Source organism: Colossoma macropomum, unplaced genomic scaffold, assembly GCF_904425465.1.
Source record: "Colossoma macropomum unplaced genomic scaffold, Colossoma_macropomum, whole genome shotgun sequence".
Lineage (NCBI taxonomy): Eukaryota > Metazoa > Chordata > Actinopteri > Characiformes > Serrasalmidae > Colossoma > Colossoma macropomum.
Genome location: NW_023495303.1, coordinates 1,521,262 through 1,537,179, shown reverse-complemented (window position 1 = coordinate 1,537,179; position 15,918 = coordinate 1,521,262). Strand labels below are relative to the sequence as shown.

Below are 15,918 nucleotides of genomic sequence, written 5' to 3'. Positions count from 1 at the left end.
GTGTTCTGTGTGTTTTGTCTGTGTTCTGTGTGTTTTGTCTGTTCTGAGTGTTGTGTCTGTGTTCTGAGTGTTGTGTCTGTTTTCTGTGTGTTTTGTCTGTGTTCTGTGTGTTGTGTCTGTGTTCTGAGTGTTTTGTCTGTGTTCTGTGTGTTGTGTCTGTTCTGAGTGTTTTGTCTGTGTTCTGAGTGTTGTGTCTGTGTTCTGAGTATTGTGTCTGTGTTCTGAGTGTTGTGTCTGTGTTCTGAATGTTTTGTCTGTGTTCTGAGTGTTGTGTCTGTGTTCTATGTGTTTTGTCTGTGTTCAGAGAAACGCACCTGCTCTGGAGGCAAGAAACCCTGGATTTGGTGTTTTCTGTGCGCAGAGCCAACTCAGCGTTTTCTATTAGCAATTGGCTAATCTGTGAATAAAAATACAAGAAATGTCATTAGAGATACAGATGTGTTTCTAATTAGGTGGACAGTGAGTGGAAAAGCAAACTCCCTTATCTCTCGATCCTATTGCATAATATATATAACTAATTTAAAAATGTTGCATTTACTCTGGGCTTGTTCCGTATCTAGTATGAATTATTTAGTATCTATGATGAACTATTCAGCATCTACGATGAATTATTCAGTATTCATGATGAACTATTCAGTATCTAATATGAATGATTCGGCATCTACTATGAATTATTCAGCATCTACTATGAATTATTCAGTAACTACTATGAATTATTCAGCATCTACTATGAATTATTCAGTAGCTAATATGAATTCTTCAGTATCTACTATGAATTATTCAGTATCTATTATGAATTATTCAGCATCTACTATAAACTATTTAGTAACTACTATGAATTACTCAATATCTGCTATGGATTATTTAGTATCTACTATTAATTATTCAGTAGCTACTATGGTTTTGTCAGTATCTACTATGAATTATTCAGCAGCTGTTATGAATTATTCAGTGTCTACAATGAAATGTTGAGCATCATTAGAACATTACTAATATTATAATAATAACTTTTTGCATAAAAATGTAGCTCAAAGTGCTTTACAGTAATAACAGAAGAAGTAAGAGTAAAAAAAGTAGATCAAATACATAATAAAAAAGCAGCAACAAAAAGTCATAACAAAAAAAGGGCCTATTTTAATAATAATTCAAAATTAAGGTGCATAAGATCAAAGCAACAATAGCAGACAACCACTCAATCAAAGAGCCTTAAACAGGGATGGTCATACAAATAAAAGTATAAAGCGCTTAAAAAAAGAAATAAAGGCAAGTAAAAAATATAAACAATGTAAATAAAGAATCATATTTACAAGAATGGATAAAATAAAAAAGAATAAATTAAAATAGATAAAATGAATGAACACAAATGTATATTGTCAACTGTAAGCTTGATTAAAAAGGAGTGTTTTCAGCTGTGGTTTAAAAATGACAGTGAGGAAGTTATGTGTGGGCCTCGTATGGGTTGAATGATTTGAAGCATAAAGCATAAATTTTGGATCTTAATGTGTTTTGAAGATTATATAAAAACATACATTCAATCATGCGAACTGAATCGTGTACAGACGTTTTACTGTCAGTGTACCTTGCATTTTCACTTTTGATTAACAGGGTGTGATTTATGGGAAGAAAAAACACCACAGATGAAGGAAGTTCATTCTCAGTGTGGGTGCCAGGTCTGGAATTTTCCGCCCCTGCAATAACAGAAGATGTAAAAATGCTTTGGTCGTTTCTGGAGCTTGGAGAATCTTCACGTGTTTGTAAATCTTATGCAAACCGAAAACAGGGTGTGTTTGTCAAAGGGGTTCGTCGTGTCTCATCTTGTCTGAGCGAAAAAAAATGATTTTGATAAATGAGCATGTTTTCTTTGCCGGTTTGCAAAAAATGTAACATATTGAATAGAAATCTTTTTAACTGCTGCCATTTTTGCTTTGCTAAAACTGCGAAATTAAAGGAAAAGCTGGAAAAAGGCCTACTTTGAGATTAATGCCAAAGGCCACACATTTTCTCACACTGTCAGCACTCATTAGCATTCTAACCTTTCAGGTGTTTAAACCACCTTTGGGCCAAAGGAGTTTCTATACGTGCTTTTAAACCAGGGGCACTTTTTCAAAATTCCAGCATAATTCAAAGGTAGAGATGTAAACAAAGCCATTCAGAGCAGTTTGATGTGAAGTGGTATCTGGTTTACAGTCAGGGCCAAAAGTTTTGAGACTGACACAAATGTTGGTTTTCAAAAAGTTTGCTGCTTCAGTGTTTTCAGATATTTTTGTCAGATATTTTTTTATGGTATACTGAAGTACAATCAGGAGCATTTCATACGTTTGTCAACTTTTATTGACAAATACATCAAGTTTATGCAAAGATTCAATATTTACAATGTTGACCCTTCTTCTGCAATTCGCCCCCCCTGGCATGCTGGACATCAGCTTTTAGACCAAATCCTCACTCATGGCAACCCATTCTTGCCTAATCAGAGCTCATCACAATTTCCGTGTTTTTGTCCACCTGCTTTTTGAGAATTGACCACAGGTTCTCAGTCAGATTGAGATCTGGGGTGCTTCCTGGCTCTGGACCCAAAATTTCAAAGTTTTGTTCACCGAGCCACTTAGTTATCACCTTTGCCTTGTGACGTGGTTCTCCGTCACGCTGGAAAAAGCATCGTTCATCACCAAATTGCTCCTGGATCACTGAGAGAAGTTGCTCTTGGAGGATGTTTTGATACCATTCTTTACTCATGGCAGTGCAAAATTGTGAGTGAGACCATTCCTTTGGATGAGAAGCAACCCCACACAAGAATGGTCTCCAGATGCTTTACAGTTGCTTGCTGGACTTTCTCGGGCCCCTTGATACCTTCTCCGCAGCTGACCCTCTCTCCCTGAAGTTCTTGATGGTCCGATAGATGGTTGATTTAGGTACAGTCTTACAAGCAGCAATGTTCCAGCCTGTGAAGCCCTTTTGATGCAGAGCAATGATGACTGCACGTTTCCTTGGAGGAAACCATGGTTAACAGAAGAAGACAATGATTTCAAGCAGCACCCCCCTTTTAAAGCAACCAGGCTAATTCAATCAGCATGACAGAGTGATATCAGCTGCCTTGTCCTCGTTAGCACTTTCTCCTGAGCTAACGAGATCACTGGGATGATGTTAGCAGGTCATTTTGTGGCTGAAATGTTGATTTTCATGGCAATTAATTGCAATTCACCTGATCACTCTTCACAACAGTCTAGAGTTAATGCAAATTGCCAACATATAAACTAAAGCAGCAAACTTTTTGAAAACCAAAATTTGTGTCAGTCTCAAAACTTTTGGCCAGAACTGTACACGATCACCGCTCAGAACAAAACCTTGGATCTCCAAAATGGTAACTTTACAGGAGAAGGAAAAAACAAGCTTGACTTTTAATGAAAGTCATTTTGGGACGTTTGTTTTGATCCATTCATCATGATTTTTACATACAATGTAAAGGTAATTTGAAAGTATTTTCAAATTATGTCAAAAACTGAAAAATGGATATATGAGGTTTTCTTCCGACAACTGCGACATTCTGCCTTCAGCAGATAAGGCTAAACAGCTCAGCAGATAACAGGCTAGCGGGCTAACAGGCTCCTCCAGTAATATCCAGAGGCAGGCTTTCAACAAATACTGCAGCAATATGTCACCTGAACATCATTGCAAGTTTCTGATATCCATGTTTAAGCTAGAGCGTCAGGCTCCAGTCCTCGCGGGCCAAAACACTGCAGACTTCAGCACACTGCCTCATCAGCTCATCAGCTAATTAACAAGCTGCCATGTGCGCAACACGGTGAACGAAACCTCTAGATGACGTCTGCGGATGTTCGTTTACTCCACAATTACGTCATATTGTTCACTGAAGCCAGACGAACGTCGTCTCCGCAAGAAGTCCGCTGAGGCCTTAAGGACGTTCTTATAAAAATGAGTGGAGGGCTCAGACAGCTCATTTCCCCCCGTATCATTTCCTTCTTATCCATGTTTGGCTGGTTTAACCATGTTTAACCAAGTTTAATCTTACTTTGTTAATGGCTGGTTGTCGTTGCTATGTCATAGGCAAATGAGGCGGAGTGATACTTGGCCTCTCAGCCAATCACATTGCAAGTTCAGAACTCACTCTGGTATACAGTTATTAAGTTCTTGAAGGGGAATTCCACCAATTTAAAAAAAAAAAATCTGCATTATAAATGTGTAAGATGTAAACAAAGTCATTCTGAGTGGTTTGTTTGAAATGCTCCATTTTAGAGAAACAGAACTGTTCACAGTGGTGGTGATAGGAACCAGACGTCCACCTCTAAAAGCTCCCTCACAGAAAGCTGTAAGTTACATAAAATGGTTATAAATATGCTGCCTGATGCCCGAGACACTGTTTTATGATAGTTTTGTAAAGATTTTGGCCTTAAAATCCATTCATGGTGGAGGGATACATGATATGCAGGGCGCTGTGAGGCAAAATAGTCCCCAAAGAAAACTTTTTATTTCAGATTTTCCACTATTTTCCATCATCAACATTCCATATGAAACTCAGAAGACTCGTGTCGGTTCACTGGTGGTTTTGGATAGTAAATAAAATGGCTATATTTGTGTTGTAGTCATGGCAACACCTGGTTCCTATCACCACCACTGTAAAGACATCTGAACCATTTCACACCAAACCACTCTGAATCACTCTGTTTACACCTCAAACACTGAGTTACACAGAAATTTTGTATAACAGTCAAATGTATTAAAAATAAACCATCACTGGGAACATTTGCCTTTAATCCAGCACCTGTTCTGCCAGTTGTGATGTAATCATGCACTAACATCACTCTGTAGCGTGAAAAGAGAAGGTTGTTGTGGCGGCTGTAGGTGTGTGTGTGTGTATATTAACGGGTGTGTACGTGTGTGTCTGCATGGGGAGGGGATGTGTGCACAAGATCAAAGTGATGACAGGCTTCTGTGTGTATTTGTACGTGAATGTGTGTCCGTGCGTTTGTGTTTGCGCGCGTAGGCGTGGGTATTTATATGCTTGTGTGTGTACAGTGTGGGTCTGTACTGTACTGCGAAAAAGTCTGAGTCTTTTATTCAATTTACAGTCAAAACATACAATTTATTCATGTTTCAGTGTTTAGTTTGTCCATTATCTTTATTCCAGCTTCCTTTCCTTTCACGACTTCCCTTTCAGACTCACTTTCAGTTCCTCAAAGAATCTGCAGACACACCTCCAAAGTTCAGTCTTAGAAGCTGGTTGATGATTTTCTGAAGTAACCAAACACATTCAGTGATGTTGAGGTCTGGACTCTGGGGTGGTCAGTCCATCGTTCAGCTTCTTTGTTTGATGTGTCCGTCTCCTTTTCTCAGTGAGGTTCTTCTCGACGGCTACACATCCTTTCAGACCCATAGCGCTGAGTTGTCTTCTCACAGTGGAAGGATGGACAGAAACACCTGTGGATGTTTTCAGATCTGAAGCAGCTTGATTTTTTCCTCTCTCTCAAAGATGAAAGCTTTAAGTGCTGTTTATCTGATGGGGGCAGTTTTGGGGTCGACCAGGTCTTCCAGGTGGTTGTTAGGAGACACATTTTGGAAGCTACTGTTTTTTCACTTCCTTGTGCAAGTGGATTATCTTATATCTAATCTCATTAGAATTATCTCCTGAAAAATGAATAAATTGTACTTAATGGTTGTTTTGACTGGGAAAAAAATGAAGGGTGCTCTCTGACTTTTTCACATATCGCTGCTTTCGGACCAAAACCATGTTTTTCAGTTTTTGACATAATTTGAAAAAACCTACTGTCCTTTATATTGTGTGTAAATTTCATCATGAATGGACCAAAACAAATGACCCAAAATGACTTGGAAAGACGTCTGGTTCCATTGACTTACATTAAAAGTAAAGTATGTTTTTTCCTTCTCCTGTAAAGTTACCATTTTTGGAGATCCAAGGTTTTGGTCTGACAGCAGCGATATATGTGTATATGTGTGTGTAAATGTGTGTGTGTGTGTGGTCACTCCCACCTGCTCCCGTAGCTGCCCCACTGTCCTCTCCCTCGCGCTCCACTCCTGCTCATGCTGACCACTTCTGCGTCCAAACTCCACTATCCTCTCCTGCAGCATCTGGTTGTCGCGCTGCAGCTGCGCCACATGCTGCAGGAAGCCCCTCAGCCGGTCGTTCAGACCCCTCAGGGCCTCCTGTGGCTCCTCTCGGTCCTCCATAGGGCCCCCTGTGCACCACAAAACCCAAAACACATTGGTCACATTCTGACTCAGCGCTGGACGCACCCCTGTCCAGGCCACTCCCAGCTCCGGCTCACTGACCTGTTTACTTAGCAAATGTTTAGCTGGAGAACATGAAGAAATCTCGTGGAGGGATATGGCTGGAGTGCAGGTGGGACGAGTTACAGCAGGTCTCTCTCGGGTCCTGGAGGCCAGAGCGAGTCCGCTGGTCAGATCGCTGGTGCTGGTCAGTGACAGAGAGCCAAAAATCCTTTGTGGTCAGGAGAGCAGGCACCTACGTAGTTTACATCACGAGTTTAACTCATGCTATTGTACTCAGTGATCCGGGATTATACAGCAGAATTCACACACAGCCACACACGCACACACACACACACGCACACACAGCCACACACACACACACACACACACACACACACACACACACACATAGAGATAAAAGACAATGTGTTTTTTTGCCTACTATAAAACAACCTTTATGACTTTTTAAGCAAAGTATTATATAAACATCACAGTGCATGAAATGCTAATAAAAACCAAAAACAGTGATTAGTAAAGTGTGAACTGTTTGACCTGTATTGAATTAAAACACTACAAAAACACATATTTGATGTTTTACCTTATTGATTTTTTTTTGATCCAGTTTTGAAAGTGGAGGTTTTGGCCATTCTTTCATTATCAAGTCTACAGCTGTATAATACAGGGCCTTTGTTGTTGTTTTTTGGCAGACCCTGGCTTTTAAACTTGATGCTGTTAACAGTCTGGATGGTGCTTTTCTTCTTTGGCCCAGAGAACACAATGTTATTTCCATAAACAATCTGAAAGGTTAACTTGCCAGACCACAATACACTCATTTCAGATGAGCTTGAGCCCAGAGAAGTCGGCGGCGTTTCTGATGCATGTCTATTGACAAGTATTCTCGAGCTTCTGTGGTGGAATACATCACAGCAGCATCTTGGTTTTTTAATGTGGATGGACAGTCATAAGCATTCTGTTACGGAGATTTCTAGGGAATCTTTTTATGATATTACGCAATGTTCACTTATTTTCACTTCAACAAAAACAGGTAATTTAATCAAGGCCGCAGAAACATTTGCATACAACTGATACAACTGTATGTGTGTGTTTGTGGTTTTTGGCTATCGTAAATCAACTTTGAGTCTTTAGACATATAAACGTCATTTTTATTTTTATTCGTCTTGTTATTACCAATTAGGAATCCTCTGGGAACTAGAAAATACAGGTTTACAATTTTATCACAATTTTATATACTGTACATATCATGCTTGTTGTGAATTGTGAAACAAAAGCTTTGAAGTCTTAATACAATCAACAGAAGATTATCCAATCAGGATTGTTTACTCAGTGGTATTTAAGTAGATACAGCCAAGCGAGCTCTCCCATTGGTTAGGGCTTCAGAAGCTGGACTGAAGGCCTTACAAATTAGACTTACTACCAACATAATTAGGAAGTGACAGAGGAATCAACCAAACATGGTTTATTTTCAGTGGATGACCAATGACCAAAAACATCACTCTAGTCCTTCTGGAAGTTCTAGATACATCACTGACATCATGTGTCATGAGTCATGATCTAAGTAGTGTTCCAGGTAGTTGTTATACATACTAATAGGGTTGCTAACAGAAATTAGCAGAAATCGTGCAGGTGTTCTTTCCTTGTTTTAGGTGTATATGGTTAAACTTAAGGCCTAGCTTTATAGGCTCTCCACTGATTATTATTATTATTTTTTTTTATTATTATTTTTTTATTATAATTAGTAGTAGTAGTGCTAGTAGTAGTATTAGTATTATAAGTATTATAGTTATTATAGTCATTATTATCATTATGTGCTGGTGGGTGCAAACACGCACAAGCATGCACTCACACACACACACACACACACACACACACACACTCAAAGCAGTGACTCAACAAGGTCAAAGTCCAGCTCTCAGTGACTGACTGTATACAAGGATACAACCTATGACTGTGCTGTGACTGTGCTGTAATTAGATGGTGTCACTGTACGTGTTTTACAGCCTCTGGTACTGTGTGTATGACTGTGTGTGTGCGCAAGCACTCTGTAATCCAATAATCAGTGTGAATAATTTTATGAGCAATGTCATACAGTATCTCATAATTATATTTTCAATAAATTCACTGCTTCTTTGGGTGCAGAATGGAGGCGCAAGAACATGCAGGCCTTCAGGGCACCGTGAGAAAAACACAGCATGCTTCAAAATCCACCTCTAACCCTTTAACCCTTCAAACACTGGGCTTATTATTCACTTACTAATCTTAAAGGGCCCATCTTTGCTTTTTTAAATAGAATAGTTTGATATAGCATATTAACATTGTTACAGTTAAAGGATGTACTGCTCATGCAGGTCCATACAGTCCACATAAGGAAATTAAACCACACAAACAGGCCTGTTATGAATTCACTGTTTTTGTGATGTCACAAGAACAAACAAACTTACACATCTACACACTAATCAGCCGGCGGCAGGTGAGCCCCACCATTCACAATGAAGTTATAAGGAGTCATTCTAGGGGTCATTCTACAGAAACGTCCATTTCTGTGTCCCTAGCGTTTACAGATATATTACAGTTAAAAACCACGTTAGGGTTACAATTTATTTATATTTTAAAATAAAACAATGTTATTTTAACAATTACACCTTCTTGATCCATCAATTTAACAATACTGGATTTTAAATCAATTATCTAGAATTCCAAGCACCACAGAAGAGCTCATCCCCACAGTTATGTGTAAAGGCTGAGGACATATTTTGAAGACAAAAAAACATATTTTTCTGCAATTTTAACTGCAATAATCTGTGCAGTATCATTACAGAGCAGCGGTTTAAGAAAGATACTATCCAAAATTACACTATTTCAAGAATATTGACTCAGAAAGTGGGACAGGATTATGTAACGGAGGGAACGCAGTGATCCACACTCATGTCTGTGTGATGTGTATTGTTTGTGTGATGTTTGTATAGATATGGTCGTGTGGTTGGTGAAGCCCAGAGAACCTGTTGATGTGATTGTTTTTCCTCTGGTTTTATATGAAGCTTGTTTCATTTAATAGTCTATTCAGGATCTTAACTTTATGTAGTAGTTATTTATTTACAGTGATGCTTAAAGCTTTGTAGCTTGGTAAGTTACAGCATTCCTTAATCCATGTAGATGTTCATAACAGATTAACGTTAGACCTTCTTACACGAAGCTGAAGTAGCTTCTTACTCGCCAGCTTCTTGTTTGAATTTTCCTGTTCCACCTTAAATGGTGCAGCTTCAGGCACCAGAAAGTGACTGCTGCACCATTTAAGGTGGAACGGAAAACTTGAACAAGAAGCTGGTGAATAGGAAGCCCAACTTCAGCTTCGTCCTTCTTACTGTGTTTTGGGGGTTTATTTTATTTCTATGCGTTTTAAGATTAGAAGTGATTCACTCATTGATGGATCTGCTGATGTGTGTGTGATTATGTTTCACGATAAACTCAGTTTTTATCGTCAGGTTCAGACTGAATACTTTCCTGCTGGTCTGGACAGCTAATTAGCCCGATCAGTTATTAAAGTAATAAAAGCTACCGAGAGCAGATCCGTGCAGCCTGGATTAATCTGTGTCTGAGGATTATAACTAAACAGATTTGGTGAAAATCGGTTGAGTAATAAGGAAGTTGTGGCTGATTTAATCCTGAGACTCTTCGTCTCTCAGTACAAGTGAATTTGTTCACAAGCGGATCTTGACCTCTCCAACATGGCGGACGCTCAGACGTATAGCCTCAGATAGAGAACAACAGACAACGCGGCATCTAGAAATGTATATCTATGATTAATAGACACCACAGGGATTTCCAGCAGTTGTATGCTGTATTTATGTAATGCATGCTGGGTATTGTAGTGAGAACAACAATATGAAAATGATATCCATCCATCATCTAAACCGCTTATCCTTCTGGGTCGCAGTGGGGTGCTGGAGCATATCCCAGCTGTCATTGGGCGGAAGGCAGGATACACCCTGGACAGGTCGCCAGTCCATCGCAGGGCAGACAGACAGACATACACATTCACACCTAGGGGCAATTTAGCATGTCCAATCAGCCTGATTGCATGTTTTTGGACTGTGGGAGGAAACCGGAGTACCCAGAGGAAACCCACACAGACACGGGGAGAACAGGCAAACTCCACACAGAAATGTCCCTGGTCACCCGGCCGGGAATTGAACCCAGGCCATTCTTGCTGTGAGGCAACAGCGCTACCCACTGTGCCACCGTGCCTCCCTGAAAATGATATAAAATTGTGAATTCTTTCAAATATAGAAATATATTGAGAGATATAATGCTACAGAATACTGTACTAGCATAACAAATACCATATTAAGCTCTAGTTTGGGGCTTGAATGCCCCTTAATAATATTTGTTTATGATGTTGTTGTTATTTTTACTTTAATGTTATTTGTAAAGCTGTGGCTAAGCTATTTTTGTGATCACTGAGTAGCGTTCTAACATATATCAGTTCAGGTTTTGTAGCGATAATATCTAGTTGTTGGTTCCTACTGGTTTTAGTGGTGTTAACTTATATGCTAGTGACATTTGATATTGGAATGCGACTGTGGTTTTAGCTGCTATGCTACACGTCACTTCTTTTTTTGGCTTTACTTCTACTGTTTGGCTTTATTTCTACTGTTTGGCTTTATTTCTACTGTTTGGCTTTACCTTTACTGTTTTTAGTCTTGTATTATAGAACACGTTTTTGAGAATAAGGTCAGGAGAGCGGACCAAAGTTCTGAAAAGTTTCTCACAGAACATTTTTCTTGTTGACACCTAACATACAATTACAGCAAGAAAACATGACTGAAACAAAGTCAGTGACGTGAATTCACTTTCGCTGTAACAATATGTTATCAAGTCCTAAAGCCGTGTGAAGTGCCCGATTGTCTTTCGCTGCAATATAATTACATGACTGGCTGACTATGGAGGAAAACAAAGCAACGCAGTTGTCAGGAGCTCTAATGCTACCGATCAGCGTCATGTTTGCATTGGCACAGGCTGAAAAGTGCACAATATTTATTCTACCTCGGCACTGATCCACCAGGTATTATACCTGCAAGACGCACACACACCCACCAACACGCAGCAATAAAGGTTAGAGGGACACTGACACACAAAAAAAGGAAAGCGGGCCTTGCCAGATTGAGACACTTACCAGAACACGCCCTCTTGTGCCTCTCCCTCTATCTAATCTGTCAATCTGTTTGTCGATCTATCTCTCTCCAGCGCTGCTCATGCATCCCAAGATGAAATTCTGCGACACTGCTCCTGGTCTCACAGAGACCCACCCTGTCCTGAAAAAAGGCTGTTCCCTCTCCGGGATGGTGGAGAATGTGGCCTAGCCTGTTCGCTCCGCTAAGACATCCACGACAAACAACAATTCAGTCTCATGACAGCCCGTCCCGAGCAATTTAAGCAGCTAATGGGCCCCTGACATGCGACTACCTGCCTGCCGCTTTCTGTTTGCGGGAAAATATGGCTAATAGCCCAGGGTGGTCCTCTAGGTTTGCCCATGACTGCTGCAAACAGACAATTCAATTCAGTTCAGTTCAATTGGCCTCCGTGCTCCACCTTATGCATCGGTTCCTGGTTACGGTTGCGAGGTTGGACCAAATAAATATCTCTTGAAATTCATAAAGCTTTACAGGAAGGTGGACTGAGCCTGAAGCAATGCTGGAGTGGGTAACCGGGAGAGTCGAGAGAATTCCCAGTGGGCTGGTAGTGTTTTGGGCTGCTTTAAGGGTTAAAACAGCAGCCTCCCACCTCACGTAGCACAGTATTGGTTTGTACCATGTATAGAGATTACACAGAGCTGAAATTAGTTTCTTATTCTTATTTTCTCTTCCACCTTAAATGATGTAGCCCCTACTTTCAGTCACCTGTTCGTGCCCTTGTAATGGCTGCCCTATTTAAGGTGGAATGGAAAATTCCAATGTGAAGCTAACATAAGCCTTGAGAGATTATCAAATTAAGCGTGATGCTGTGGTGCTGGCTAGCACAACAGACACCACTGAGTTTATTACTGTATGCACAATTTTCATACGTGAATTTTGCGAAGACGGACAACAGTGGCACGAACAGCAGGTGGGAAAAAAAGCTAGTTAGGAGGATGAGGACATATCCGAGCAGGCGGGCAGTGAGAAATGTTGACGGGACGTTAAAGCTTGTTCAACTTCATGACAACAGATATAAAAGGACATATCTGTGGGCGGAGCCTGGATAGATCAATGTCAATATATGTCCAATTTATGTCCGAAAGTATCCAGACAACCCTTAGTTAGAGAATTCAGCTACTTCAAGGTGCAGACATTGCTGATACATGCGTTCAGTTTACACACAGCTCCATCAAATCCTCACAGAAATGTTCCAACATCTAGTGTAATCTTATGTAAAGGCTGTTACTGCAGCAAAAGCGAGACAGCTTCTCTATTAATACCCATTTTGGATTGATAGCCAAGTCTGATTCAGTGTAGTGTCACTGTTTTGTCTCTCAGGCCTCTGTTTAATCTTCCTTTTATCCTAACTGCACTATCCGGTGTGGCTCAGAGGAGGTTGGGTTCTCCTTTTGAGTCTCGGTTCCTCTCAGTGTTTCTTTCTCATGTTCTTAGGGAGGTTTTCCTGCCATTGTCTCCCTCGGCGACACTTGTTAGGGGGCCGCACTCGCATTTCTGGACAGGCAGCTTTGGGACAATGGCTGTTGGAAAGGAGTAGGACACAAATAACTTCGAACTGGACTGAATTGGTCACATTAATTTACACTTTAGCTGCGCAAATTCAGTTAAATGTCTTACGGTTCGTGTCTACTTGCACTTTTTTTTGCCCCCTTGCGCTGCACCGGACCACTCTGCTCACAGCTGGTGGGTGTTTCTGGGTGTTTTGTTGTGGAAATGAAGGGAAAGAAGAGGAAACATATTATGCATATTTGGGGAAGTAAACAGTCTGATGGGCTGTTTGCTGTTTCTCAAATTTAGATGCAAAGCACCTAATTATCAATTCACTCACTCACATTTAGCAGGCTTAAAATTCTCCACAAGGGGCGCCTATATACATACATATGTTGTTAGAGTGTGTATATATATATATATATATATATATATATATATATATATATATATATATATATGTATATATGTAATATATCGCTGCTGTCGGAACAAAACCTCAAATCTCCATTTGTGTCATTTTTCAGTTTTTGACATAGTTTGAAAATGCCGGTTGTTCCTTATATTGTGTGATGAATAAACCAAACGAAACAACTCAAAATGACTTGGAAAAAATTCTGGTTCCATTGACTTACATTCGAAGTAAAGTATGAGGTTTTGGTCTGACAACAGCAAGAAATATATATATATATATATACGGAAATGTAATTGCTTTGTCTGATTTTTGTTGTTGCAATAATGCTAGTTTTGCTAGCATCTCTACTGGAATCACTATATAATGTTAGCAACAAGCTAACCCAGATGTACTGTCACATTGCCCTACTGGATTTAAGCAAGCAAGCAAAGTTTATTTATACAGCGCTTTTTACAGGTGTTGTCACAAAACAAAACAAAATCAGCATTACAGAAAGAAATCCGGGTCCGAGCCCCCATGAGCGTCGCCAGTGGCGACAGTGGCAAGGAAAAACTCCCAAGAGAAACAGGAAGAAACCTTGAGAGGAACCAAGACTCAGAAGGGGAACCCATCCTCCTCTGGTCGACACCGGATAGCAAACTGGTCAACACCGGATAGCAAATGGGAAAAACAGGTGGAGCAATGATTAATCTGATTAGTTTAGTTTATGCAGCAGCAGCAGCATCAGTGGGGTCAGGTTGTGAGGGTGAGGTTTGCACGACGTGGTACAGCATGAAGCTAAACGGTGGTCAAGCCGGTCCAGAGGGCTGGCAGCAGTGGCACCCGATCAAGGCAGAAGAGGCAGCATCAGACGCACAGGATGGGCAGCTGTTCAACTCGGCAAAGAGAAGAAAGAAAGGAAAACACTGTTTACAACAGATTTACATAAATGAGGACATTTGAGCTTATAAAACTAATCAGTCGGCTATATGTTAGCTTATCTGAAATCCAGTAGGGCAATGTGACGTACATCTGGGTTAGCTTGTTGCTAACATTATATAGTGATTCCAGTAGAGGTGCTAGCAAAAACAAGCATTATTGCAACAACAAAAATCAAGAAAAACAATTACATTTCCGTGGGCAAGCTGAAATCCACAAGGGGGCGGTCTAATAGCGTACGGTTCTTCATAATAAAACAGACTTGTGTTTTTGCTGCTTCTGTATTTTTCTTAACTTGTACCATTTGTCCACACAAGCTAGCATTTAGCTTAGCGACAAGCTTTATATTATTTAAAATTTGCCTCCCATTCATACGATGTAAATTACAAACATTCAAATGCTTTCCCTCCAATATGTATAAAACCACATATTTTCATTATTTTGTTAAAATTTCGTAACGTAAAGGAGAAAAAGAAGAAGTTTCCCCTCTTTACCTTTAGAGAACATCCAGCTTATCTAACCACAAGATGGATGAACTCATTTGCATATAGTGGATTTCTGCTGAATGTTTTCAACATGCCACAACCGGCAGAGCTCTTCACTGAAATGAACAACCACTGGTGCGGCTAAATAGCAAGTGGACGGACATGTACCGTCATAAACGGTCTCAGACAATGGGCTTCTGAAACAAAGAGCAGAGTGACGATTCAGCTTGGTTTAAATCTGCCATGTTCAATGAACTCGAACACCTGCAGGGGTTGCGCTTCAGTGCCAAAGCCAACAAATAATATAATTAAAGAAATCTATCTGAGGCTATTATTGCAATTACCCCCCTTAGCCTGAGAAATCTTTCACATGCTGTTGGATGGTGAAGCTCTGTTGTACAAGATCAGTCATGTTGGTGGACCCTGCTACAGTGAAACCAAATACAGGCCTTACAGTTTTAAGATTAAGTTTTGGCCTAAATCAATGAGTGTGTTTACATGCACTTAATAATCTGATAACTGCAGAAAATCAGATTTTGTCAGTAATCAGACCAACGTGTTTACATGCTCTTGAGTAATTAGATAATGGGGAAACAGGTCTACATGAGTCAGACAGTAATCAGATTTCTGCTTTACAACCAGCCAATAGACTCACAGAAGAAGACGCGACGTAAACGCAACGTAAAACTCAAACTTCATGTCGCGGCTTGTTTTTAAACATCGACCCACTTTACCTGAAAATATGAACAAACATCATCTAGAAGATGAAGAATATTTAAATCATTCATTTCGTCAAGCATGTATTTGGTTTTTGCTGTATTTGCTCGCTTATTTCCGATACCGCAGTCTGTTTTCACTCATGCTCAGACTGAGAAATCTGAACGAAATCAGAGTAAGAGTTTACATGCACTGAGAAATCTGATTACTGAGCTAAAATCCAGCCTCTTTATCAGATTTCTTAACCGGATATCTAGACCTTACTCTGATCTAAGGATTCAGAGTGTGGTGTGCTGTTTACACAACCATTTGAATAATCAGATAACTGCAGAAATCTGATTATGATTGGATTATTGAGTGCATGTAAAAGCACTAATTTTTTAAACTCTATTCATGGCAGAGAGGTACATGCAGGGCATTACAAGGCAAAATAACATTTAAA

General features: G+C 40.0%; 1 protein-coding gene across 3 annotated transcripts in view; it reads right to left on the bottom strand.

The window, feature by feature from the left end:
• Positions 1 to 11,587, bottom strand: part of krt222 (keratin 222) — a 30,671-nt gene extending 19,084 nt beyond the window's left edge. Inside the window, exons 1-4 of one of the 3 annotated variants that reach the window (XM_036562059.1) lie at positions 11,435 to 11,587; positions 6,304 to 6,496; positions 6,004 to 6,209; positions 315 to 397 (exon numbers count right to left, since the gene is read on the bottom strand). In XM_036562059.1, the coding sequence (XP_036417952.1) occupies positions 315 to 397; positions 6,004 to 6,201 (281 nt within the window). In that variant the 5' untranslated portion in view covers positions 6,202 to 6,209; positions 6,304 to 6,496; positions 11,435 to 11,587. Of the gene's footprint in view, positions 1 to 314; positions 398 to 6,003; positions 6,210 to 6,303; positions 6,615 to 11,434 lie in introns of those variants that run through there. The other 2 variants (XM_036562057.1, XM_036562058.1) reach the window with 2 other exon arrangements.
• Between the last annotated feature and the right edge of the window lie 4,331 nt (positions 11,588 to 15,918).